General features: G+C 38.4%; 1 protein-coding gene across 4 annotated transcripts in view; it reads left to right on the forward strand.

Annotated features, from left to right (window-relative positions):
- Positions 1-24,683, forward strand: part of LOC101742193 (coronin-7) — a 55,125-nt gene that overhangs the window by 6,960 nt on the left and 23,482 nt on the right. For 2 of the 4 annotated variants that reach the window (XM_038015248.2, XM_062672150.1), the window contains exons 8-23: positions 527-1,057; positions 2,530-2,635; positions 3,612-3,734; positions 4,383-4,503; positions 5,145-5,264; positions 5,799-5,896; positions 6,575-6,688; positions 7,712-7,954; positions 8,316-8,575; positions 9,641-9,762; positions 10,172-10,310; positions 11,406-11,537; positions 12,044-12,118; positions 12,810-12,945; positions 13,614-13,729; positions 14,754-23,541. In XM_038015248.2, the coding sequence (XP_037871176.1) occupies positions 527-1,057; positions 2,530-2,635; positions 3,612-3,734; positions 4,383-4,503; positions 5,145-5,264; positions 5,799-5,896; positions 6,575-6,688; positions 7,712-7,954; positions 8,316-8,575; positions 9,641-9,762; positions 10,172-10,310; positions 11,406-11,537; positions 12,044-12,118; positions 12,810-12,945; positions 13,614-13,729; positions 14,754-14,846 (2,529 nt within the window). In that variant the 3' untranslated portion in view covers positions 14,847-23,541. Of the gene's footprint in view, positions 1-526; positions 1,058-2,529; positions 2,636-3,611; positions 3,735-4,382; positions 4,504-5,144; positions 5,265-5,798; positions 5,897-6,574; positions 6,689-7,711; positions 7,955-8,315; positions 8,576-9,640; positions 9,763-10,171; positions 10,311-11,405; positions 11,538-12,043; positions 12,119-12,809; positions 12,946-13,613; positions 13,730-14,753; positions 23,542-24,683 lie in introns of those variants that run through there. The other 2 variants (XM_062672151.1, XM_038015249.2) reach the window with 2 other exon arrangements.

The following is a 24,683-nucleotide window of genomic DNA, read 5'->3' on the forward strand; positions in this document are numbered from 1 at the left end:
TTCGGTTGGTACTATTTTAGATTGGATTTTGATGAGACAGATTATTGGCTGTTAAAATTGCAAGTGTTGGTGTTTGTTTATTATAATGTTTTAAGTTTAATTAATTTTTGACTAAATTGCTTCAATTGAATTAAGAGTATCGGTGGACGGATAGTATAAATAGTTATATACATATGTATTTAGTTAATTGTTGTATTGAAAGGGATGTTTTTTTTTGAAGTTTATTTGAGTAATTTTGTATGCGGTTTTATTTTCTTTTGTTGCTGGTCGGGTGTGTTTTGTGGAATTATATAATATTATATACTTTCATGTATTTCGTAGAATAGTTAGTGATTTTGTTTCGTGATAAAAAAATATTTTTTGTTTGATTAGTAATTTAATTAGTGAATGGGTTATTTTGGTTTGACTGTTCTTGGTTTAATGTAAGTACTTTTTTTTTAGTTCAGCTTTGTTCGCATGTGTTTGTTTGCTCTTACATGTATTTAATTATCAGTAGCCATACTTACTTGTAATTACTGGTTTATAGATACATCGCGGTGATTTAGATAAAGTAGTGAAGGCGATTTTGTCAATGCCGCCATTAAAAAAGACCGAAGCCAAAAAGACTGCCGTGTCTCCTCGCATCGAAGACTTGAAGCCGTTACCGAAGACTCTACCGACACCAGACCCAGAAGAAGACCGCATCGATTTCGTGAACGTTAAAGACCTCATCAAAGGTATGGAGAGGCAGACCAAAGAACCAAAAGAGACGAATGGCTTCAGCAAGAAGATCACGGATAACGGACACGAGAACTCCACAAAGAGTTACGAGTGCGAACAAAACGAGACGACCGATGAGAAGACTGGGAAGACCGAGAAGACCGTCGATAAATCGGACAGCATCGAGTCCCCGGAGGGTTCCATGTCGAGGAGCAACAGCCTGGTCAACGGCGCGCCGACCCAGGCCCCGAAGCCGCTGCCCAGGTCCTCCATATCCGAGCCCGGCTCTGCGGACGAGCCCTCTGAAGTTCCCAAACCCAAACCCAGGACGACCGCCTCTCAGATATCTGGATACAAGGTATTTCTTACACTTGGCCAACGCGTGTGTGTCTTAGTGTGTCGCTAGATTTCTGTCGAAATAAATATTTTATTTTTTAGTTTATTTTTTGTGTTAGAATAATTGTAAAAATAATAATTTGTTTTTATTTTTTTCTAATTGTTTTTGTTTGATTTGTTTTTATTTTTAGTTTTGTATTTTGAGGGTTAATATTAGTCATGCTTTAATTTATGTATTATACAACAGATCACAGCTTCAAAGATTTTCGAAGTTTTCGTCGTTGGTTTAGTTCTCGATCCACTCTGTGGAAGCTTTTCGATGAAATAGCTTGGTATGGCGCTGCTAGTTTGTGTATGACGTGCTTGCGGGGCGACAGGCGAAAAGCTCGAAGCACCGGTAGTCAACTTGGTACCGTCGGAGGGAGAGCAATACGGCGCTGGTCTCGATCGAATCAAAGGGTTTCTCGTAGGCCAAAAAATAATTAATGTACTATATATTTTAATTATTATTTAATTTGGATTTTGCAAGTCGTAAACATAATTAAAATTACTTTTACGGCTTTAATCTCGCGTTTTTTTATTATAGTTGTTTTTGTTGTTATTAAATTGTTTCTAACATTTCCGGATATTTTACGAAGCGAATACTTTACTTTGCTGGAGCGTGGACTCCCGCTCCGTAAAACGTCGTTTTCCTGTAAAGCGTAGTTTTGCATGTGTATGTTCTTGGAGCAAGATCCCATAGTTATAACCCATTAAGTTTCTGACTTGGATTTTCTCAGTGAGTCGGAATTCCGATATGATAATATATTTCGCACAGCACTGCTCTTGCTAGTTCTAGTGTCAACAAACTCTCTCAGGTTGAGCCCGTGAGCTCGCTTACTCTTCCGTGTGTAGCTGGAATAACCTCTTAGACTATCACGAATAGGCTTTTATAAAAGTGGTTACGATCAGCCTCCGGTATTGATAAATTAGAAAACTGTTTCGCAAATCGTCGCAACGTGCTTGTATCGAGGGGAAATTACATCATGAATGGATTAGTGCTGGATTATTAAGCTATTTCATAGCTTTTATCGCGGGCTTTGAGCGCGGCGACCGAATCAAGAAATTCCGTAACGAAAATAAAACCTAACACCCCACTCCGCCTACCATTTAGATCGCGTTCAACACATTCACACGTTACGCTTGTGTAGTGTTTGTGAATAAGCGCGCGGCGTGACGTCGCACTGCATGCGCATCATGAAAAGTCTGCCCATCTCTCTCTCTCTCACGAGGTCTAGCTTATGAGTGTGAAAGGGACAGTTGTTGTTTTACTTTGTTAATTTTTATAAATATACCGTGGTCTAATTTTATTTTTGTTTTAATATTAATTTATTATTGTCTAATTATAATTGCATAAGTTGATAAAAAAATGCTATGCAGTAGCTTTACTGCGGCAGTCCCCGAGTGCCATTTAGTTTTTTTTAATAATGAAGGGAGGTCGTGTTGTTGTGACAGCCCCGCCTGGGACCGAAGCCGTTCTCGGCGTCGTCGGGCAGCGAAGAGTTTTCGTTCGACAAGGTGTTCTCCGTGCCGACTGTGCCCGGACTCAAATCTGATGCAGGTCAGTTAGAATTATCATCATCTCAGCCTGTCCACTGTCCACTGCTGAACATAGGTCTTTCCAGTCGATCTCCAGTGGGGCCGGCACGTTGCCACCTGCATCCAAAGTGATCCAGTGATTTTCACTATGTCGTAAGTCCTTCTGCAAGGTGGCCGACAATTACAATTGAGGCTGTCAGTGCAAAAGCCAAAGCAAAGGCCTAAGCTTGCCATAGTTATTATGGAGCAATGAGGTTTCAGTTTTCATGAATTTGAATTTGAGTAGGCAAAAAAAAATACGCGCAAAAATAATGTTTACAAAGCCATCTGTTATGTATGGGTGAAACTATTGATAGGCCGGCTTAGCATCAAAATTATATTATATAATAAATAAATTGCAATATACATAATTATAAGCATGATTATGAAAAAATGTGGTTTAGGCCACTTTTGCGCTGACGGCCTTAACTATAGTTTTACTAAACTTACCATAGACGGCAAAATCGTTGATAGTTTCTTCAGGAAAAATATGACGATGGTAGACTCTATTGTATTCATTCTCATGTTGCTCTTAAGTTTTGCCAATTTTTTTATGACCGGCCGCTTGCCTGACTTCAACCTTCCTTGGGATTGTTATTGTTGACCTTGGGCCTCGGTTGTATTGGCTTTGGGATGGTATGGACATGTGATGAGACGAAATGAAAATGAGGTTGGTAAGAGAGTGTTAACTATGAATGTGGAAGGATATAGAGGAAGAGGTAGACTTAAGAAGAAATGGATGGATTGCGTGAAAGACGAGATGTGTGAGAGGGGAGTGAGCGAAGAAATGGTATATGATAAAAGAGTATGGAAGGAGAAAACATGTTGCGCCGACCCCAGGTGACTGGGAGAAGGGCAGGAGAATGATGATGAATGGTAGGCTCTATGGTAAGCCCACGGAAGTGGGTATAATTGTTGGCCCGTGCAAAACGGTAATAAATGGTCATTGTCCTTCGTAGTCACTTCACCGGCATCCACGGAGGCGACCACCCCGGTCTCCGCACCGCTGGTGAAGGACTCGTCCGAAGAGAAAGATAAGTCTCTCTCCCCGACTAGCGATATGGATAATCAGCCCAGCAAAGGTGAGAATCGATTATACGCCACCAATTCCTAGTTAGGTATTTATTAATTGTACTCTATGGGACAGATGCGTTATCGGTTCCCCTGATAGCGAATGATCCTGATGGTGGTTGTCGTTGTTCTTTTTTTTAATCGATTATATGAGTGGACGAGCTCACAGCCCACCTGGTGTTAAGTGGTTAGTGGAGTCCATAGACATCTACAACGTAAATGCGCCACCGACCTCGAGATCTAACTTCTAAGGTCTCAGTATAGTTACAACGGATACCCCACCCTTCGAACCGAAACGCATTACTGCTTCACGGCAGAAATAGGCAGGGTGGTGGTACCTATCCGTGCGGACTCCCAAGAGGTCCTACCACCAGTAATTACGCGAATAATAATTTTGCGGGTTTGATTTTTATTACACAATGTTATTCCTTCACCGTGGAAGTCAATCGTGGAACATTTGTTAAGTACGTATTTTATTAGAAAAATTGGTACCCGCCTGCGGGATCCGAACACCGTTGCCTCCCTAGACACGAGTGCACTGGACGTACGTTTAGGCCACGACGACTTCATGGACAGCTTTCTTAAGAGCATAGAGATGGTGTTTCCCGACGTGGCTAAACGTGCCTGATAAGAGATGTATGTTTCGATGTAATTCGCAGAGGAGTATATAAATGGAAAATCTGACACGAGTCTTGAAGAAGAGGTGAATTCATCTGATTCCGGCTACAGACCGAAGACGCCCAGCACCGCGGAGAGGAGGAAGATGTTCGAGTCCACTGAGTGAGTTTTGAAACTAGTGAGGGTTGGAAGCCTGTAATTGTGTTACAGTCATATTTTGTTAATTATAGCCTTTTTGTTCAATTTGATTTTAAGTTCCTCGTCTTAAAATAAGGACTGTTCAAGTATTACGTAAGCAGATTTATTACAATTATGAACACCCAGTTTCCCTTTCCCCTTGTCAGCAAAAGTAAGAAAAGCTCTGACCCAATGCTAACATAAACATTGGTATATGAATTTTTGTACTAATGTATTCTAATTTTTTTAATGATTCATGAGCAGCAGTTATAATTCTAGAAATAAGAAAATAAGCTTACGATAGAGGACATGTAACGCACATTATATTCATTTATATGCGCGCGATAATTCCCCTACACGGTTCCAAGCGAGTACCTAAACGTATTCATTTTATTTATGGGAATCCCCGAAAATGCGCTCCGTTTTCAAGCATAGACAATGTCTAGGCTGCCAATATGTGTAAAAAAGTAAATTAACTACTGTTGACCTAATCACCATCCAGACTCCCCCGCCCCTCATGCCACCAAAAATAAGTAAAGCAAATATTACCCCGCTCCCCCTATAGTGCTTACGTAATATTTGAACGGCCCCCATATGGTGCCACTGTACCGTCGCCGTGTCGGCAGGTGCGGCGCGGGGGTGCAGTCGATAGCGGACCGGCGCCGCGCCTACGAGCTGCGCTCCCTCAGCGCGCTGGAGCCGCCCCCCTCGCCCTCGCCCGCGCCCCCCTCCCCCGCGCCACTCAGGTAACACTCGCCACTCGGAACTGTTGCGTGCTATGTATTGAAACGTCCCGAGTACCGTTGACAACTGTTTATTAATGAATATCAAAATACCCTCAAAAGCCACCCCTCGCCCTCAAACAAAAAAAAAAAACGCAAATATACCCTGAATTGAAAATTTCAATTTATTATTTGATATTATGTTTTGGATATTTTGTTCCTATATTTTTTTGAAACAGCTGGGATCGTAGGGGCGATGACCTCGCGCGTCATATGGTCAGGAGATGTGTTCTAGCCAAAGACTTCATTGATGCTATTGGGTAGTGTAGATGGTTAATATAAGTACCACATAAGTCACCTACCATATTTGATACCATATTGAATGGAATATTTTAAATGTATCCAACTGATCATTATTTTTAATAAATGTATCTTTTTTATTTGATTGGTTTTGGTAATTTTAAGAGCGCTTCAATTATACTATGTACACATATGGACTTGTTGTTGTTGTCTGAAATAAAATAAATCATTCATTCATTCATTCATATTGTCCCGCAGACGTAGAGACTCGCTGAAGTCCCGCAAGAGTCCTGACCGGGAGGAGAAACGTTCTTCAGTACCTAACGTTACTACCAAGAGAACTTCAACTGTCTTCGGTAAGAGTACACGTGTTGACTCATTTGTTTTCAAACAAAGTTTATGTAATATATGTACCTAGTCTTGCCATAAATACTGAGACAAAGGAAAAAAAAATCTAGTGCAAATAACATTTATTACTTTTACAGTGTGTTAGTTTAATACATAAATATAAAAGAATTTAAAGTATAAAAAGCTTATTCGAAGTGGTCTCCGTTGGCTGCAATACAGTTCCTTTATACGTTGAGGCAATCAATAGAAGCACGCACTCTTTCCATGGGAAAATTTTTCACTGCCAATCGTACGGATTGTTTTAGGGACTCCAAATTATCATGGCGCTTAGAGCAAGCCGTAGTCTCTAAAACTGACCATAAATCATAATCCAGCGGATTAAGTATATAAATTAATTTTTTTATTGTATTCTTCCATTCATTCATTCACTATCGGTACCAGAGACTGATAAACATACTTAAATGTGTTTGAATATATACTATATAGATAATAAATACCCAGACAAAGATCAAACAAACCACACACACACATAATGTTGGGATGTGGGAATCGAACCCACGACCCTCGGCACAGGAGAGTGCTAACTGCATCAGCGAGTCAGTCAAATTCTATTGTATGATATTCTTGACCCTTCAAGGACGGTTATTCTAATTACATTTTTGCTAACAAATTACGTCATCGGACAGGTAAAGTGTCCAAGTTTCGACATTTGAAGGGCACGCCGGGACACAAGTCCACTCAAGTCGAGAACATCAAGAACATCAGCCGGCAGATCTCCGGAGAGTGCAACGGATTTTATGGTAAGGCAGGTCATATTATAATAATTGAAGTGAATTAATTCATTATTGAAGTGAATTTTGAAGTCGTCGTGGCCTAAAGGATAAGAGGTCCGTTGCATTCGTATCTAGCGATGCACCGGTGTTCGAATCCCGCAGGCGGGTACCAATTTTTCTAATGAAATAAATACTTATAAAATGTTCACGACTGACTTCCGCGGTGAAGGAATAACATTGTGTAATACAAATCAAACCTGCAAAATTATAATTTACGTAATTACTGGTGGTAGGACCTCTTGTGAGTCCGCGGTGTGCGTGTGTGCGCGGGTAAGTACCACCGCCCTGCCTATTTCTGCCGTGAAGCAGTAATGCGTTTCGGTTTGAATGGTGGGGCAGCTGTTGTAACTATACTGAGACCTTAGACTTATATCTCCAGATGAGTGGCGTATTTACGTTGTAGATGTCTATGGGTTCCAGTAACCTCTTAACGCCAGGTGGGCGGTGATCTCGTCAACCCAACTAGCAATAAAAAAAATCATATGCACATTCTAAATCGAACATTGCAATTTTATTTTTTAAGAGACCACTAGGTCACTGACCCTGCGCATCAGCTGATTCGTTTGTTTTCAAAACAAAAATATTTAGTAAACTGTTTATCGATCGCGGTTTTATTGTTACTATGGCAGGGGCACTGGCGGATTTGCAGTCTCGGCCGCCCTAGGGCCCAGGCCATCAGCCGCCCCTTTCTCAGCATCCACCATATAGACTACATAGTGAAATTACTTTATTGCCAACTTTTATATAAATAGATTTAGAAATTTAGGAAAAAATTTAGTTTTATGCGGTATAGATTGCCCCATGCAGTGCAATCCGCCCGCCATACCTTATAATAAGTTGTTTGACACGATTGCGGCCGCCCCTAAATCCTATTGGGGCCATAGGGTAAATCCGCCACTGGGCAGGGGTCATCAGCACTATAACGGTCTTGCACACTACGTATCGCTTAAGGAGTGAATTAATACATAAGTCTGTTCTGGTTGTGTACAGCGAACGGCGTGCGGTGCGCCGTCCCGCTGGCGGGCGGGGGCGGGCGGCTCGGCGTAGTGGAGCTGCCCGCGGGCGCCAGCCCAGTGTCGCGCGGCGCCGCCCCCCCGCCCGGCGGCCTGCACCCCCCCGCGGTGCTGCATCCCGCGGCGCTGCAGGACTGGTGTTGGGACCCCTTCAGGGACGACCGGCTCATGGTCGCGTGCGACGACGGTCTCATCAGGGAGTGGATCATACCAGAGAACGGTCAGTGATGCCATTTTAATTTTAAATTTTACATATCATACATGAATATCAACTTAATGTTAAAAATATATTATAGTCCATATTCAGTGTGCTTAGTGCGAGTTTTTTAACGTTCTCGATAGCGTAAAAGTTAACCCAATTTTGTATGCAGTTGGAACAGCGCCCCTAGCGGCAAATGTAGGCAAACGATCCCACTCCATACAAATATAAGCTAACTTTTACGCGGTCGAGAACGTTAAAAAACTCGCACTAAGCACACTGTTGTTAAAAATGGGGCAGGCAACAGCGAAACCCTGTGTGTATTTAAGTAAACAACAATTCTCTTCCCTTGATTTCATTAACCGATCAATAATTCTCACAGGTCTTCAAGAATCAACAAACGAACCAAATCGCATATTCTCGGCTCATCCAGACAAAATCTACATTATACGTTTCCACCCCACGGCCTCCGACATCCTGACCACGGCCGCCCACGATCTCACCGTCAAGATCTGGGACCTCAGCGTCGACGAACCGAAGGCGGAAATTGTATTGACCGGTCACACCGAACAAATATACGCTCTAGACTGGTCACCCTGCGGAGAACATTTGGCTACACTGTGTAAAGATGGCTTAATTAGGGTGAGAACTTAGACATATGTGAATTCTTGTTAAATTTATTCTATAAACTATATTTATTTATCTACATTTTATTATATCGATAAAGTTTGACTAAAAGAATTGATTTATTCAAAGAAAAATATTTGTCTATTTTAAAGCAAATATTTTGGAAAATGTCAACAAATTTTGCTTTTGTTTTGAACACTGAGGTAATCATTGAAACGGATTCATAAAGAATTGTACAGACTATGGTCCCCCAGTAGTATAATTAATTTAAATTATAAATTTGCACATTATTATGGTTCTATTCGCAAAGACATACTTATTTATTCACAGATTTCGCCAAGACTACACTATAGACAAATAATATTAAAGACAAACAAAACATACTAATCTATTCAAATTTTACCATAGACTTTAAATAATAAAAGTTTGACAATAAACAAAGTATAAATGTATATATGCGTGTGAGTGTCAAATAGATGGTAGTGTGTGTAATGTTTTTTTTATTGATTTAAAGTGTTTTTTATGCATAATTTAAAAAAAAGAACCATTCTGCACTCCTTCTCTATACTCTCTATAAGTGTTGAAAATTTCATACTGCTCTGTCTGCGCAATTTTCGTAAAAAGGGGTACAAAGTTTTTGCTTCACGTATTAATGTATATAGATAAATCGTCTTCTCGCATCAAAACTGTATAATGTCAAAACTTACTAATTTTACAGAAGAGTGTTTTGAAGGTTTAACATGTGATATTTTTAATATTAATCATCATTGCAACGTTTATTTGTTATTTTTTACCAACTGGTAAAATGTAACTACATTATCTTTCTTTTAAAGTTAGATAAAATTATGTATTAATTTTGTTAATTGATGTCAAAATATAGGTAAACAAAAAAAATAAAGAAAACTAAAACTAAACTACGCTCTTTTGACAGTATTTATGAGAAAAACACTGGTTATACCAAATGATTCCGCATATTAACTCAATTACGAATATTTTTGGAAATTGTACACTTTTAATGCGAAAAGATGAAATAATGACGATGAAATGATTGCTTATTGCTCATTACATTTGTGTCGGCAGGTGTACGCCCCCCGCTCGTCTGCGTCCCCGCTGCGCAGCGGGGCGGGCCCGGCGGGGTCGCGGGGGGGCCGCCTGGTGTGGGCGCTCGGGGGGACGCATCTAGTCGTCACCGGCTTCGACAAGTTAGTACACTAGCGATGAGACATACCTGCAAAATTGAATACCTGGGCCTCTTAAGTTTTTTTAATTTTTTTTTTGCTTAGATGGGTGGACGAGCTCACAGCCAGCCTGCTGTTAAATGGTTACTGGAGCCCATGGACATTTACAACGTACATGCGTCACACACTTTGAGACACAAGTTCTAAAGTCTCAGTATAGTTACAATGGCTGCCCCACCCTTCAAACCGAAACGCATGACTGCTTCACGGCAGAAATAGGCGGGATGGTTGTATCTACCCGTGCGGACTAACAAGAGGTCCTACCACCAGTAATAGTGTTAATGAACATGAGATCACAAGAAGATCGTTAGCTTTGTAACTAAAAGCTGCATCCTCTAGTTCGATTGACTTAGCAGCGGTGTGGTCTCCGCAGAGTGTCGGAGCGGCAGATCCTGCTGTACAGCGCGACACAGCTGGAGGCGCCGCTGTGCACGCTGGGGCTGGACGTGTCTCCAGCTGTTCTGCAGCCTCACCTGGACCACGACTCCGCCACGCTGTTCCTCACGGGCCGGGTACGCACCCCCCTAACTCCTACCGACTGACCATAGAGACTCTTTGGCGGGAACGCGAGGAGTGAAGTTGTGTGATTTGTTTTATATTGTCTATTTAGTGTTTCTTCAGGTTTAAATGTGTAATAACGGTGGTTTATTAACCGTTTAATATCTCAGAAAGTGCACTTAATGTGGTAAAATGAAACAAAGCCGCTGGACGTAATTTCCCGGGATCCTCCAAAAAGTCCACTGAAAAAATCTCAGTAAATGTCCATCATTTTACTAAGATTATTTCTCATCCCATATCATCTCATTTCATTTCACTCCATATTATCATTTTTCATAAAAAATTAGAATATAAATTAAAACAAGACATGACTTAAAGGTCTTCGTTACCAAGTTATAAAATCTCTTAGAAAAAAAAAACCGACTGACCATACGTATAACGGTTTTCGGTGTCAGACTGTCCCAATATGGGCCCTCGAGGATATCGCTTTCGGTGCTAAGTGATTACCATTAAGTGGTCAGGCACTTCTCTTTCACTACCTCTAACCAAAAAGGTCAAAGAATAAGAAAGTTTCAATTGTATGAAGCTTTTTTTTATTGTTTAGCTGAGTGGACGAGCTCATGGCCCACCTGGTGTTAAGTAGTTCCCGGAGCTCGTAGACGTCTACAACGTAAATGCCGTCGCCTACCTTGAGCTATGAGTTCTTAGATCTCAATTTTTACAGTACAATGCTTAAAATGTCTGTTCTGCTGCAACTTTCCAACCGATGGGTTGTACTGTGCCTACAAAATATCTCCGCCAATTCTACTTCAAGATGGATTTGTTTACTTTACAATAGACTGACCTCGGATATTCTAGAATATTCTAAACGTAATAATGTTAGAAACAAAAGTGTGTGAATCGACCGTTACCGACATGTGACGGGTGACGGTCCCCTGGGTGACGGTCCCCTGTGTGACGGTCTCCCGTGTGACGGTCCACTGTGTGACGGTCCCCTGGGTGAGGTGACGGTCCCCTGGGTGAGGTGACGGTCCCTCGGGTGACGGTTCCTGAGGTGACGTTCCTCTGGGTGACGGTTCCCGGGTGTGACAGCACGTGCGACTGTGCAGGGTGACTCCACCATCTACTGCTACGAGGTGACGGGCGAGGCGCCGCACCTGTGCGCGCTGTCCCACCACCGCTGCGCCACGCTGCACCAGGGGATCTGCTTCCTGCAGAAAAATCTTGTCGCTGTCGAGAAGGTACCGTTGTGTGTGTGTGTGTGTGCAATAAAGCTTACTATAAAGTCAATGATTATCTAGAAGATTGCACAAAGTGGGAATGAGTTGCTCGCTCCGGGCATTTCAATATTGCAATAATTGTTACTTTATAATACATCTTGTAAAAATGAATATTTAAGAAAAATCTAATATATAAAAAAAATACATGCCCTCTGAATTTCTTGCCAGTTCTTCTCAGGACAGAGGTTAGTTTTTGTGTATTGGCGGTAGTTCTTTTTGACGTTCAACAAATGTGTACTTTTATGTTGAATAAAATTTTTTTTATTTGATTTGATTTGATTTTTGTGTTGCTAACGGTCCGCGAATACGAGGGTTATTTTTTTTATAGTGAATTATTTTAGAATTGTGTGTCGCTTATCTGTGGCGATAGTGAAACCTTCGGAAGTATACTATCTCGTTCTATCGCCAGTTAAATCGATATGTTTGTCTCATTTCAAATGTCAAAAAGTTTTCATATTTCCTTTTAGGTCGAATTCGCTCGCGCTTTGAGACTTACGAATGGCAACATCGAGCCCCTGTCGTTCACGGTGCCCAGGATAAAGGTACTCCTGTCAATATATAATTTTCGTTGTATATTTTTCAGTTCTCTTCGTGTTACGAAGGCTTTCAATTGAAATAGACATAATTGTCATTCGAATTTTCAAAAGTACATATAAAAGATTCTGTAGATGTATGTACATTATTATAAGCTTCAAACTGAAGACGGAATATATCTATTTATTCATACATGCCGTATCTTTATCTGTTCAGAATTTCGGGTAATTAAAAGGTTGTCTGGAAGAAATCGCTTTTAGCGATAAGACCGCCTATTGTATAAACTTCTCTGCTTGTTGACTGTTTTCTATGTTCATTGTGTTTTGATGTGCAATAAAGTATCTTCTCTTTCTCTCAATGAGAAATACAATGAAATCTAGATTAACAAATGTATATTGAGAAATACTCTTTTTTTGCCATGCTGGGTGGACGAGCTCACAACCCACCTGGTGTTAAGTGGTTACTGGAGCCCATAGACATCTATAACGTAATTGCACCACCCACCTTGTGATATAAGTTCTAAGGTCTCAGTATAGTTACAACGGCTGCCCCGCCCTTCGAACCGAACCGCATTACTGCTTCACGGCAGGAATAGGCAGGGCAGTGGTACCTACTCGAGCGGACTCACAAGACGTCCAGTAAAAATACTTGTAGTATTGGGTATACGTGTGGTCTCATGCCAGTGCCGCGTGTCCGCAGAGCGAGCTGTTCCAGGACGACCTGTTCCCGGCGACGCTGGTGACGTGGCAGCCCTGGCAGGGCGCGCAGGGCTGGCTGCAGGGCCGCCCCGCGCCCCCCCGCCACCGCAGCCTGCAGCCGCCCGGCATGCCTGCACGTGCGTAGCGCACATTTATTATTATTTTCCTACCTATGCTGAAAGCCTTTTTTTTAAAAGGGATTTTATGACCTGGTAACTAAGACCTTTAGGCCACGTATTATTTCAATTTAAATTTTTATAAATAATGATAATATTATGGAGTGAAATGAAATGAAATGAAGATTATTATAACAATTTGAGACATTAATCAACTGGTATGAAATTAATCTGCTGATGATCTTCTCAGTGGGTCGCGTTTCCGATTTGGTGGTAGATTCTGCGAAGCACTGCTCTTGTTAGGGCCAGTGCTAGCAACACTTCCGGTTTGAGCCCTGCAAGCTCACCTACAACTTTTTTCTATTGCTTAGATGGATGGACGAGTTCACGGCCTACCTGGTGCTAAGTAGATACCGGAGTCTATAGACATGAGTTGTATGGCCTTACTTTTAACAGTACCACGGCTGCCCCACCCTTCAAACCGAAACGCGTTACTGCTTCACGGCAGAAATAGGCAGGGCGGTGGTACCTACCAGCGCGGACTCACAAAACGTCCTACCACCAGTATTCATATAGAGACGATGCATTCAAGAATGCCTTAGTCTGCATTATTATTTATATTGCGTTATTATTGAGGGGCATATGTAAGTGAAGCCTCGCGTGTTAGTGAGTGGTTGTGTCGTGTGCAGTGTCGTCGCACGCGGCGTCGTCCCCGGCGCCGGCTGCCAAGCCCCCTCCGCAGAAGCCGAAGCCGGACCTCATCAAGTCCCACCTGCCCACCGACCTCAAGGACAAACAAGAAACCGTGAGTACAAGAACCATAAATCGCTAATTGAAAATCTGTTACATTTTGATTTGAGTCAGTTCTTGAAACGTCATATGGAGTAGTTTTTATTTTTTATTGCTTATATGGGTGGACGAGCTCACAGCCCACCTGGTGTTAAGTAGTTTAGATATAGGTTCTAAGGTCTCAGTATAGTTACAACGCCTGCCCCGCCCTTCAAACCGAAACGCATTACTGTTTCACGGCAGAAATAGACAAGGCGGTGGTACCCACCCGTGCGGACTCCCAAGAGGACCAGTAAATTTTGATCCGGTTTAAAAGTATGTAATTTTTATTTACTCGGGAATTGCTTAATTTCAAAGGACGGTTGCCTCACCGCCATAACGTATGCTCGGCTGTACAAATAGAGTGTCTTCCATTAAGCTCCAATAGTAGGTCCGTAAACTGCTCAAAGCTTCTCAACCTTTTAATGTCTCGTGGAGATCGGTTTCTCCCCCTCCTCCATATTAATAGAAATCACTTGGACTTTTTGGCGGGAACGCGAGGAGTGAAGTTGTGTGATTTGTTTTGTTTTGTCTATTTAGTGTTTCTTCAGGTTTAAATGTGTAATAACGGTGGTTTATTAACTGTTTATTGTCTGTGAAAGTGCACAAATGTGGGAAAATGAAACAAAGCCGCTGGACGTAACTACTCGGGATCCTCCAAAAAGTCCACTGAATAAATCTCAGTAAATGTCCACTATTTTACTTATATTTCATCCCATATCATCTCATTTCATTTTGTTTCATGCCATGTTTCATATGAATCAACTCCATATTCACTCCATATTATCATTTTTAATAAAATTAAGAATATAAATTAAAATAAGACTTGATCTAAAGGTCTTACTTAGTTACTAGGTCATAAAATCCCTTAAAATAGAAATCACTTTGAGAACCACTGACTGACCTTTACCGATGAATTACTTAGTCGAGTTAAATTCTTTCACTCGACTAATAGTTAATGTCTCTCATCTCGTTAATGTTAGTTAATTTTTGACCAACAGATTATGAAATCTATGAGCGCCAAGGTCGAGGTCAACTTGAAACTAGAACAAGACAACATGGAGGGTGTCGATGAATCCGAATGGGACCAGTGAATACCGCTCTGCCAACTAAAGTGCAATCTATATTGTGAACTGACGTAAGAGTATTGGAATAATTAATATCAACATATACGTAGGAATAATACGTAGAGTAGACCCTTAATGGTTGATGATACCTTGGTATATTAAAAAAAAACACTTAAAAAAAACGACCAGAGAATAACAGGAAAATCGCTTTAACCATTAATATTTGTTTTAGTCTGATTGTCGTCAGATACAAAAAACTCAACAAATTTCAATTATTTATTTATTTTACGTTATTAAGATTTTTTGTTCAAGCAACATTTGTATTATGTATTTTTGCAATGGTCAAATGAGGCCTATATTAACACCAATTTGGGGGTGAAATAGCGATGAAGTACCCTCTGTTTTTGGGTTCCACCCGGTCCTTACCAACTGCTATGGACCAAAGATAGTTGATCTATCTATGTAGACAAGATCTTAGATGTGCAGACTGTACGTTAACCCAGTATATGGAGGCCAGACCCTATGGACTTGTCAGTGTTCATGTCAACGAACTCAGATCGAAATTTTTAATTAAACAGGCAGATAGTTTTTTAATGTTATTTCAAAACAAAAAGAAAATATATAACATAATATGAGTAAATCTTGTGCAGTGATACGGTTTAAGACTTGCCGCAGCAAAATCTACTTTAAGATAATAGGGAAAGAATTCTGATTGGTGTTTGTAGTCTGAAGTAGAGGAGGGGCGGGTAGCGTTTAGTTTGGACAAACGCATTCCCTAGCTTCCTCTCTGGGCGTTGAATTTGAACCTTATCAATTTTGCATAACAGTTGTTACCACACCCTGTATATAAGTAACAAAGGGCCGGTTTTGTTATTTCTTAAACTAGTTCTGTGAATTTTCGTGTATCGTTTTTGTAACGCGTCTAAAATATAAGGTCAATAACCTCATCCAATTTTAATTTGTGTTACATTGCGTTCTATTAAAAGCCTTAATAGATTTTAGTTTTCGACCGTATTCATGTTATTACAAGGGTCAATATACAATAAACCGATAATTGCGGCAAGTATTGTAACTAACTGTACTTGTGTTTAGAAACGACATTGAACTGAAAGAATTTTTAGTCGTTTTTGTGGCGATTTTATAAAAGTTTCCTTAAAAATTGAGGACATGAGTGGATGAAGAGGATGTATGATACAATTTGTTTCATTTTGAGAAAACGGACAATAAACTTTTGTTACTTATTTTTGAGATATTACGCGTTGGGACTGTTAGTTTTATTGTTTTAAACGTGAAATTATACTACTTCCATTTTTTTTACCAATATGGGGATATTATTGTTTGGAATTATTTAAAATTAAAGAACACGTAAAGTACCCATGTATTATAACTTTCATTCAACGTGATAATATTTCTTCTTCGTACATAACTCCAAAACATGCAATTTCTAAAAATAGCCTTTAAACCCAGAGTTTTAAGGTCTAATATGGTTTATAGGCACATAACACATTCATTCAATGTAAAAATTCAAAAATCTTAAAAATGGTACTTAACCCCTTCATCCACTTATGTCTTCAATTATTTGAGGGTCGCGAGCGAAAGAGACAGCACTAGTCGTGCTTGAGGATCTTAAAATATTAATTTCCATTCCCTTGGATTCTTTAAATCCCAAGAGGCACAGAGAGTTATTTTCTGTTGGAATTTTGTACCTACAGATTTCAGACAAGCGTATTGCTTACATTTTAATATTTCTATTAAAGAACTTAGATAGTAATTATTATTATTATTATTATATTTATATTTCTAAATATCGGGAATGTAGTGTCTTACTGAGGTTAATTGAATATTCAATACAGCCTGAATTGAAAAATATACTCAATGAATTTATATAATATCGTTATTATTAAATCACTTTATAACTTTCATAGATTAACATTTGCGACGTAAATTATGAATATATAATAGTTAAATTATTTTATCGAGTTCTCGTATTAGATAAAATAAAATGATATATAAAAATTGGCGGTATATCTAAAAAAATATATATATTTTAAACTGATTAATTGGCGTTGCGGATGTCCGTGGGCCGTGTCGTCTCAGTTTCCATTAGTTTGGACTACACATTATAGATCCATCGAGCTAAAATCGAATCTATTATGTCACTACATGAATAATACCATAAATTATTATATATTGTTCACAATGCAATATTTTTTTTGTAGACAGTAACATTTTTCGTCACCATACATTCATTCTTTTCTAACAGCCGAAGTGTGAGTAGGATGGAACACTACGTCCCCGAAAAGCTTTAGAAATGAAAAAAGTTTTCGTCACTAGTTTATAAAAATCATTGTAAAGCTTAATTAGTGTAAGTTTGTATTGAATTTAAGGCCACCTCGATCTCCACAAAATATACCCAAGCTCTCCGTCAATTTTTGCATAAACTAAAGCGCCCCGTACGCAGTGTTTTGTCAAACAAATTTGATCGTCAAACTTTAAGTTTTCATCAAAAAATGGCTTAAACGATCAAACCAAAGATGAAATAAGTTTGTTAACTTGCCCGTAGATTCGGTTTTCTCTTCGCCGTAACGAGACGTCGTGTCGAGCAACGACTGAGATCTTGTTTGACAAACACCCGCATATACTTCAAACTTGTTTGTCAAACACGCCGTCAATTTCCATCAAACACATTAGACGTAGACACATAGACTGTTTGACAAACGCCTCAAACAAAGCTGCATACTGTCAAATAATTTAACAAACTCGTAAAATTTAACAAACAAATTGATCGTTTACAGGGCGCTTTAGTTACCAAATCACGAATCACAATCAAAAACAAATCTAAATCGAATAATAAAACAAATGATTGACAGTTTAATTGCAATTCTTATTAAGACTGCAATAATTCAAATTATAAAGACGAAGAGATATAAAATAATATTGATTAAAATTAAGTCAAAAACGCATAGAATAATGCACCATGGTTCTTGATACTATGATCTCATCCAACTAATATTGACTAAATGTAAAATTGATTCATTTAATATAAAATTCTCATTGATGATGTCATTGATAAGAGAAGCGGTATTCTAAAAACGGAACGTTCTTGCTTTAGCCGCAATGGAATGCGTTTATGTACGTTCGCAGTACATTGCGGGTGCATACATTTATAAGACTGTATAGGATAGTGCGGGGTACATGAGTATTGTGATTTTGTTTTTTCCTATCTATTCTAGTAACCTCAAGGGGTTGTTATTCTAGATTCACCGAACTAGTAGGTGAGCTCGCGGGCTCAAACTTGACGTTGTTGCTAACACTGTCCCTAGCAAGAGCCGTGCTTCGCAGAATCTACCACCGGATCGGAACGCGACCCACTGAGAAGATCCGTCGCGAAACTCAGTGGGCTGTATCTGTGGGTTTGTGATTAACGCGCATGTGCTTCAAAGTGACAATCGAATGCATTTATATATAGCGATTAGGACCGCTTGTTGGGTGCGCACGAATATCCAAAACGTACGTAATGTAATCGTGAAATAATTGGACTTATCTTGCTTAAAAAATATATTCAGATGGTAGGACGTCTTGTGAGTCCGCACGGCGTACTGCCACTATTTCTGCCTTGAAGCAGTAATGCAGTTTCGAATCGAAGGGTGGGTCTCCGGTAACCACTTAACACCAGGTGAGCTGTGAGCTCGTCCTCCCATCTAAGCAATAATATAACAATTAAATAACAATATAAATGATAATATGACACTCAAAAATGGTAATCACTGTTTAGCTAAGCAATACATATGATATTAATTTATTGGGATCTATAAGATGCTATGTATGAATATAATACATTACAAGTAACACATACAATAAATCAAACTAAATGCAAACCCAAGTACGAGTACTGAATACTTTGCAATCCCGAAACAAGATTCTTTGTGTTAGTGAGTCTCTTGAAGTTGCTACCTACCGAGAAGGTCACATCAGACTAACCCCGCTTATTATAATTTGCGTTCCATTGCGTTTTAGGAAAACCCCGTGCGTAAATAAAAAAAATGATCTCTATTTGTATGCTTTATCGGTAATATGACTGTAAGTGAGGGTGACTTGAAAAATAATCAGCCTTCGCGTAGCGTTTGTCTCATTTTAATGTCAAAAATTTAATAAAGTCATGCTCAATTTAATGAAGCTAATAATACTACAACTACCCTCTTTTCGTGTAACCCGTGTAATTAATTTATATAAATGATTAAAATAGAGAATTTTGCTAAGAAATTTTACAATCTATACAAATAAATAAAATTGGAGTGTCTGTTTGTAATAATAAAATAACCACAACATTTTTTTTAAATTTGTCTGTCTGTCTGTTTGTTTCGGCTAATCTCTGGCTCGGCTGGACCGATTTTTGACGGGACTTTCACTGATAGTTAGCTGATGATATAAAGAGTAACTTAGGCTACTTTTTTAAAACTAGCTTCGCCCCATGGCGTCACCCGCGATACGACAATAGAGTAACATCGCGGGACTCGGCTAGCTTTGTAAATAAAATGCATTGTTTTGTTCGAGGATAGGTTTACATGAATAATACGCGTTTAGTGATCGCTAGTTGCCATACAACATCACGTTTTTGCTCAAACCGCCAAAGAAGAATACATGTGAAATTATAAAGTATATAACACACATATATATATAACACGAAATTTTATTTACACTTCTATGTTTTACAATTTTTAATGACTGTAGTTATTATTTTTATGATGCAAAGTGAGAGACGACCAATGGGAATGTGGTGAACAAATGAATTCAGAATGGGAATGATGAAATTGGCATCAAAATAACTCATAATGTGTATGAGATAATATGTATATCAAAAATGAAAAATAATTTCAATCTGATTGTATTGAACGAAATTATAGAAAGGGATGATATATGTTTATCAGGTCACTGGTATAATAAGAAATAAACTTAGAATTTAATATACTTTGGGGTGGGATTTATTAATCTGCTAGTACATATGCTATGTAATATATCTACATATCTATTATGTATACTGCTCTTATGTATTTATAAAGAATGTTATTACTTTTGACTGATTGTTTATTTTAAAAAAATATGTGTACCAAGGGGTTTTTTTTTCAAGTTAAAAAAGTTAAATCTACGACAAACATTGTCAAATTTGTACTGAAATTACAACTCAAATAACATTTTTTTAATTTTACTATTCGTTTAATTATGACTTTGAAATTAATGTTCTTAGCCTTGTTAGAAAAACTTAGATTTTTTTAGATTGTAACTTTTGTGATGCATTTATGAAACCCTTAAAAATGACCCGTGTATAAAAAAGCATTTATAAAATACTAGCTGACCCGGCAAAGTTTGTGTTGCCTTAAATAAGATTTCTAGGGAAATTCTAGTCTAATATATAAAATGCTCACAAACCTCATTCAATCACATAATATAGTAAGCGGCACGTAAGTTGGCAAGGTTTTGGTGTAGTGGGGGTAATGTCGCGCATAGTGTACATTGCAACAAAAAAATGGTCACTTTTATTTCCCGCATATATGTTAATTTTATTTTATTAAATTTTTTATTTGCCATAATTTATTTTTAAGCCTGTGTGTTTAGAAGAAATTTAAAGAAAAGAGAGGAATTCGTGAAGTGTATTAGGTGTTATAAATAAAATACAATTAAAAGTTAAAAATTTTATTTAAAAAAATATACTTAATATTAAAAATTATGTGTCGCCGTCGTCACTATCATTTTCTAATAGTGCTACCCCTTGGATTAAATTTATGGTAGCACCTGAGCTGGTGGAAGGAGTTGGCTCCTCATCGTCGACATAACGAAGAGTCGCTGTCGTCACTGGCGTAAATAATAAAACGCTCAGTGACTGAATCGACTATAATTATGGTCATTGGTATTTGGTCCTGCCATTGCAAGCAAATTTAAAACAATAACACTCGTGACAAAAACTAAATTTAAAACAGTAATAACAACTCGTAACAAAAACTCAATATAAACAAAGGGTTCCTACAACTTTAGTAGGCGCATGTGTAACCGGGAGCGAACGGAACGTGGACGCGGTGCGGGAGGGGAGGGTCGACTGACTTATCAATCACGCGCTCGGAACGCTGCTACGTCTTTCCCCGCGTCCCGCTTGACAACCAAAGAGACCTAAAAAACGACTTCTGCGCATCTAGCGACTCTTGCCAAGTTACGTGCCGGGGACTATACCTCGGGTGGACATCCCTTATCACTTAGGGGTATGAAATATTGATAGTAGCCGATTCTCAGACCTACTGAACATACTATTGATACACAAATAAAACCAAAAAAACATGGCTGGCAAGCTACGATTGAACGAAAATTTAGTTTTTAATTAGCAAGTAAAAAATAAGGGTTGATCGTAGAAGGGTGAAAATTGAGGATTTTATGTATTTTTGTATGTTGTATCATAAAAAAATAGAAATTAAAATTTTGTCTAAATTAAAAAAAAAAAAATTTAGGGGTGGACTACCCCTAACATTTAGGGGGATGAAAAATAGATGTTGGCTGATTCTCATAGATACCGGATAAGCACAAAAAATTTCATCAAAATCGGTCAAGCCGTTTCGGAGGAGTATGGCAACGAAAACTGTGACACGAGAATTTTATATATTAGATGTTAATGAATTTTGGTTGAATAAAATGTTTCAATTGAAATTAATATAATTTAATAAGATACATATATATAAATTACGGAATATGTTGTGTAAAATATACCATAAAAGGTATCGTTGAATCTCTCTGTATTAAATAGAAAAAAAATCTATTTAAAAATTAGAAGGAGGAGTTTTATCATACTGTAGTTTTCATTCTAACAGCGACATGGACCTTAATGCTAATTACTTATAATTACTTTAGTCTATTAAAAGCAATGAAATTACAGCGATAAAACAGTAATAGATAATTTGCGTGGAAAAAACTAAACAGGTAAAACAAAGGTGTATTAAAATGAAAACAGAGAACCCATACGGCTGATTAGCCAAATGTGACGTCATGCCTTATTGTTGTTTACCTTGACCTCAACGCCCGAGAATAATATTAGAATTATAAAATTTCAATTGGTATTTAAAATATGTCTTTAATATTTCAGAAAAAATAGTTAATTGGGTGATCTTTTTCATTATACATAATAATGTTTCTTAGCATCGCCTTTGAAGTTTTTCTTCATTTTTGCTTAGACGAATAACAGGCTTTCGGAACAGGTCAAAATAATTTAAAACATTTATTAATTTGACCGAAGCAGGTTTGATTTAAAGTTTCATAATTTCAAAAATTCATTTGTTAATAAAAAAATAATTGTTGATAAAATAGCAGAGTTTTTCAAAAAAATTATTTAGTCGAAGTTATTCATTCGTTTAACTGTAAATAAAGTCAGGTTATGTGCGTCCCTTGCTCTTCTGAGTGAGAGTTCTGTCTCCGTGGGATCGGATATTTGGGTGGAAAAGTCACTGAGGAGTTGCTTACGGCTCAACTGAGAGATACCAACGTTTTGAGGGGAGTTGATTAAATTTTCTATATAAAAAAAATACTCAACGTATGAGACTTTATCAGACGATTGAACAGAATATAATTGTTTCATTTTATTCACTAGTCATTGTTTGAAAATATTCGCTTCGTATATTTATTTATAGCGATCTTATAATTTTTTTTGTAAACGCACCGAAATCTTTAAGTGTGTTTGTATTAAATTTAAAAGAAAGTTAATGCATTTTTTTTAAAGCCTAGTTGGATACGTATTCGTAATTGATTTGTCGGCGGTGTAAGAAATAGAATATGCGTCTTGGCTTTTTGCCTTAACTGAATACAGGCGTCAGTTAATTTGCCTGTATAATTAATTTCAAAAGAGATTACGTCAGGTAAATCCTGACTCATCGAATATTTTTGGTTTCCTTATAACCGTTAAAACTTGCCGACAAAATCTGCACATATCTTACAAATACCATTTATACACGATGCCACATTAAATTATGTGTTAGACAAGGTTTGATTCCAAATGGCAAATAATCTAAAAAGTAATTAATTTTAATGAAGAAAAACTTGAAGTTTTGAAGAATGACGAAAGAGATTTTCAATGAATTTTTGCACAAATAGCACCTGGTTGTTTTAAAAAGTTGTGTAGTGACAATAATGAATTTGAAATTAAAACGATACCTTCCAGAATGCTTCAAGATTTTTGCTTCAAGATGAAAATATATATCTGTGCCAATTTAATTTCTAAATGAAAGAATGTAGATTTACATTGGCCTAGTCACTTTGCCGATCTTTTTCTTTTGAAGACTTAAAAATAAATTTACCAGTTTAGAATAATTATGTGTATGGAGTTTGGGGACGATTGGAAGGTTCGGTCCTAGCAACGTCACTAGGGCCCAGTGTGACTGCATGTGTTAGTCGTAGGCGAAGTTTTTTTCTAAATTAAAATAGTAATGATGTAGCGATTAATATTTACAAATAGAAATATATGAAAACGTTTCTACGTATTTATCTGGTAAATTTATTTTTGTTATATAATAAAATGTACTTTTTTTTCTCACCCCTAATGTAATATATCGAATGATATGTGTGAGTGCGTGTAATCTTTGTGTATTTTTTTTAATTAGTGTAAACCTACAGATATCCTAGTTTTAAGGCTCAATATTTGGAGACATTTTAATTATTTTGCATTTTTTTATTAAACTCTTGCTGAATATAAGTGCTGTTTTATTGACGTTCTGCTGTGGTTTTTTTCCTTAAGTAAACAATTCGGATCAGTCATTACTTGTGACACTTGTTTATGGTGACCGGATTCCACCTTGACAAAGTTGCAGTTTTGTTGAGATTCATATATCGTCGTCAAACCAAAATCTGTTATATGCACTTTTTGATTTTTTTTACTTTTTGACCTTTTCGTATAGTTCACAGCCCTATCTATCTACCGTACAAAAGAAACTGTTATGTGTCTTTAGATTTAATCCCACCCCTTCTGGCTGAGCCTTTGCTCGCCCACCTGTCCTGGTGAAACTGGAAAGGCCTCCGGGCCACCAGTAATCCTTCAATCATAAAAAAAAACTTTAATATTTATCTATAGCTTTCATTTGATATAGTTCTTAAAAACTAACCTTCATATAAAATTTTATACGAAAATGTTTTTACTCGTTAATTCAAAATAGAGTTTTTGCACATAGCCGATTTTGGTTTGACAGCGACGATATGCTTTTCCAAATGCCAGGCATTGTGCCGCTGGGTGGGCGTTCTTAGCGTGAACCACGTGTTAGGATGAGTTCACACAGATCGGCTCCGAGAGGAGAGGAGATTTTTTATCACGTTGGAAACATTTTGGGTAATATTAGTAAAGTTTTACTTTGCACGTCCACTTTTTTTGTCATTAAGAATGCTTGAACGCGCTGTGTGTGAGGTAATAAGAGGAGCTGACCGGCTCCGGTTGCGTGCGCGCCGCGTCTATTAGAAATAGTTGGCGGCTCCACTCTGGTCAATTCCAAACGTATACGATCCGGTCTGTGTGAAAAGAAGAAAGCGGGCGGATGCTCTTCGAGCCGGTCTAGTTGAACGGACCCTTAACGGCGGTAATCGTCTGCCAGGCTCTGTCTCGGACGTTCGGACATTAGTGAAGGGGGTGGGAGTCATGTAGTGGGTGGTTTCTAACAACATGGTCGTCTCACATACACAGCGTAACGCCCCGGCGCGGCGGCGCGGGGATCACGTAAGAGATTCGGCACCTGCCCCGAAAAAGAAAAAAAACATTCCTTTTTAGTAAATAAACAAATAGACACATCATCTGTGTGCTTGGTGCGAGTTTTTACTGGTGGTAGGACCTGTTGTGAGTCCGCGCGGGTA

This window comes from Bombyx mori, chromosome 14, assembly GCF_030269925.1.
Source record: "Bombyx mori chromosome 14, ASM3026992v2".
Lineage (NCBI taxonomy): Eukaryota > Metazoa > Arthropoda > Insecta > Lepidoptera > Bombycidae > Bombyx > Bombyx mori.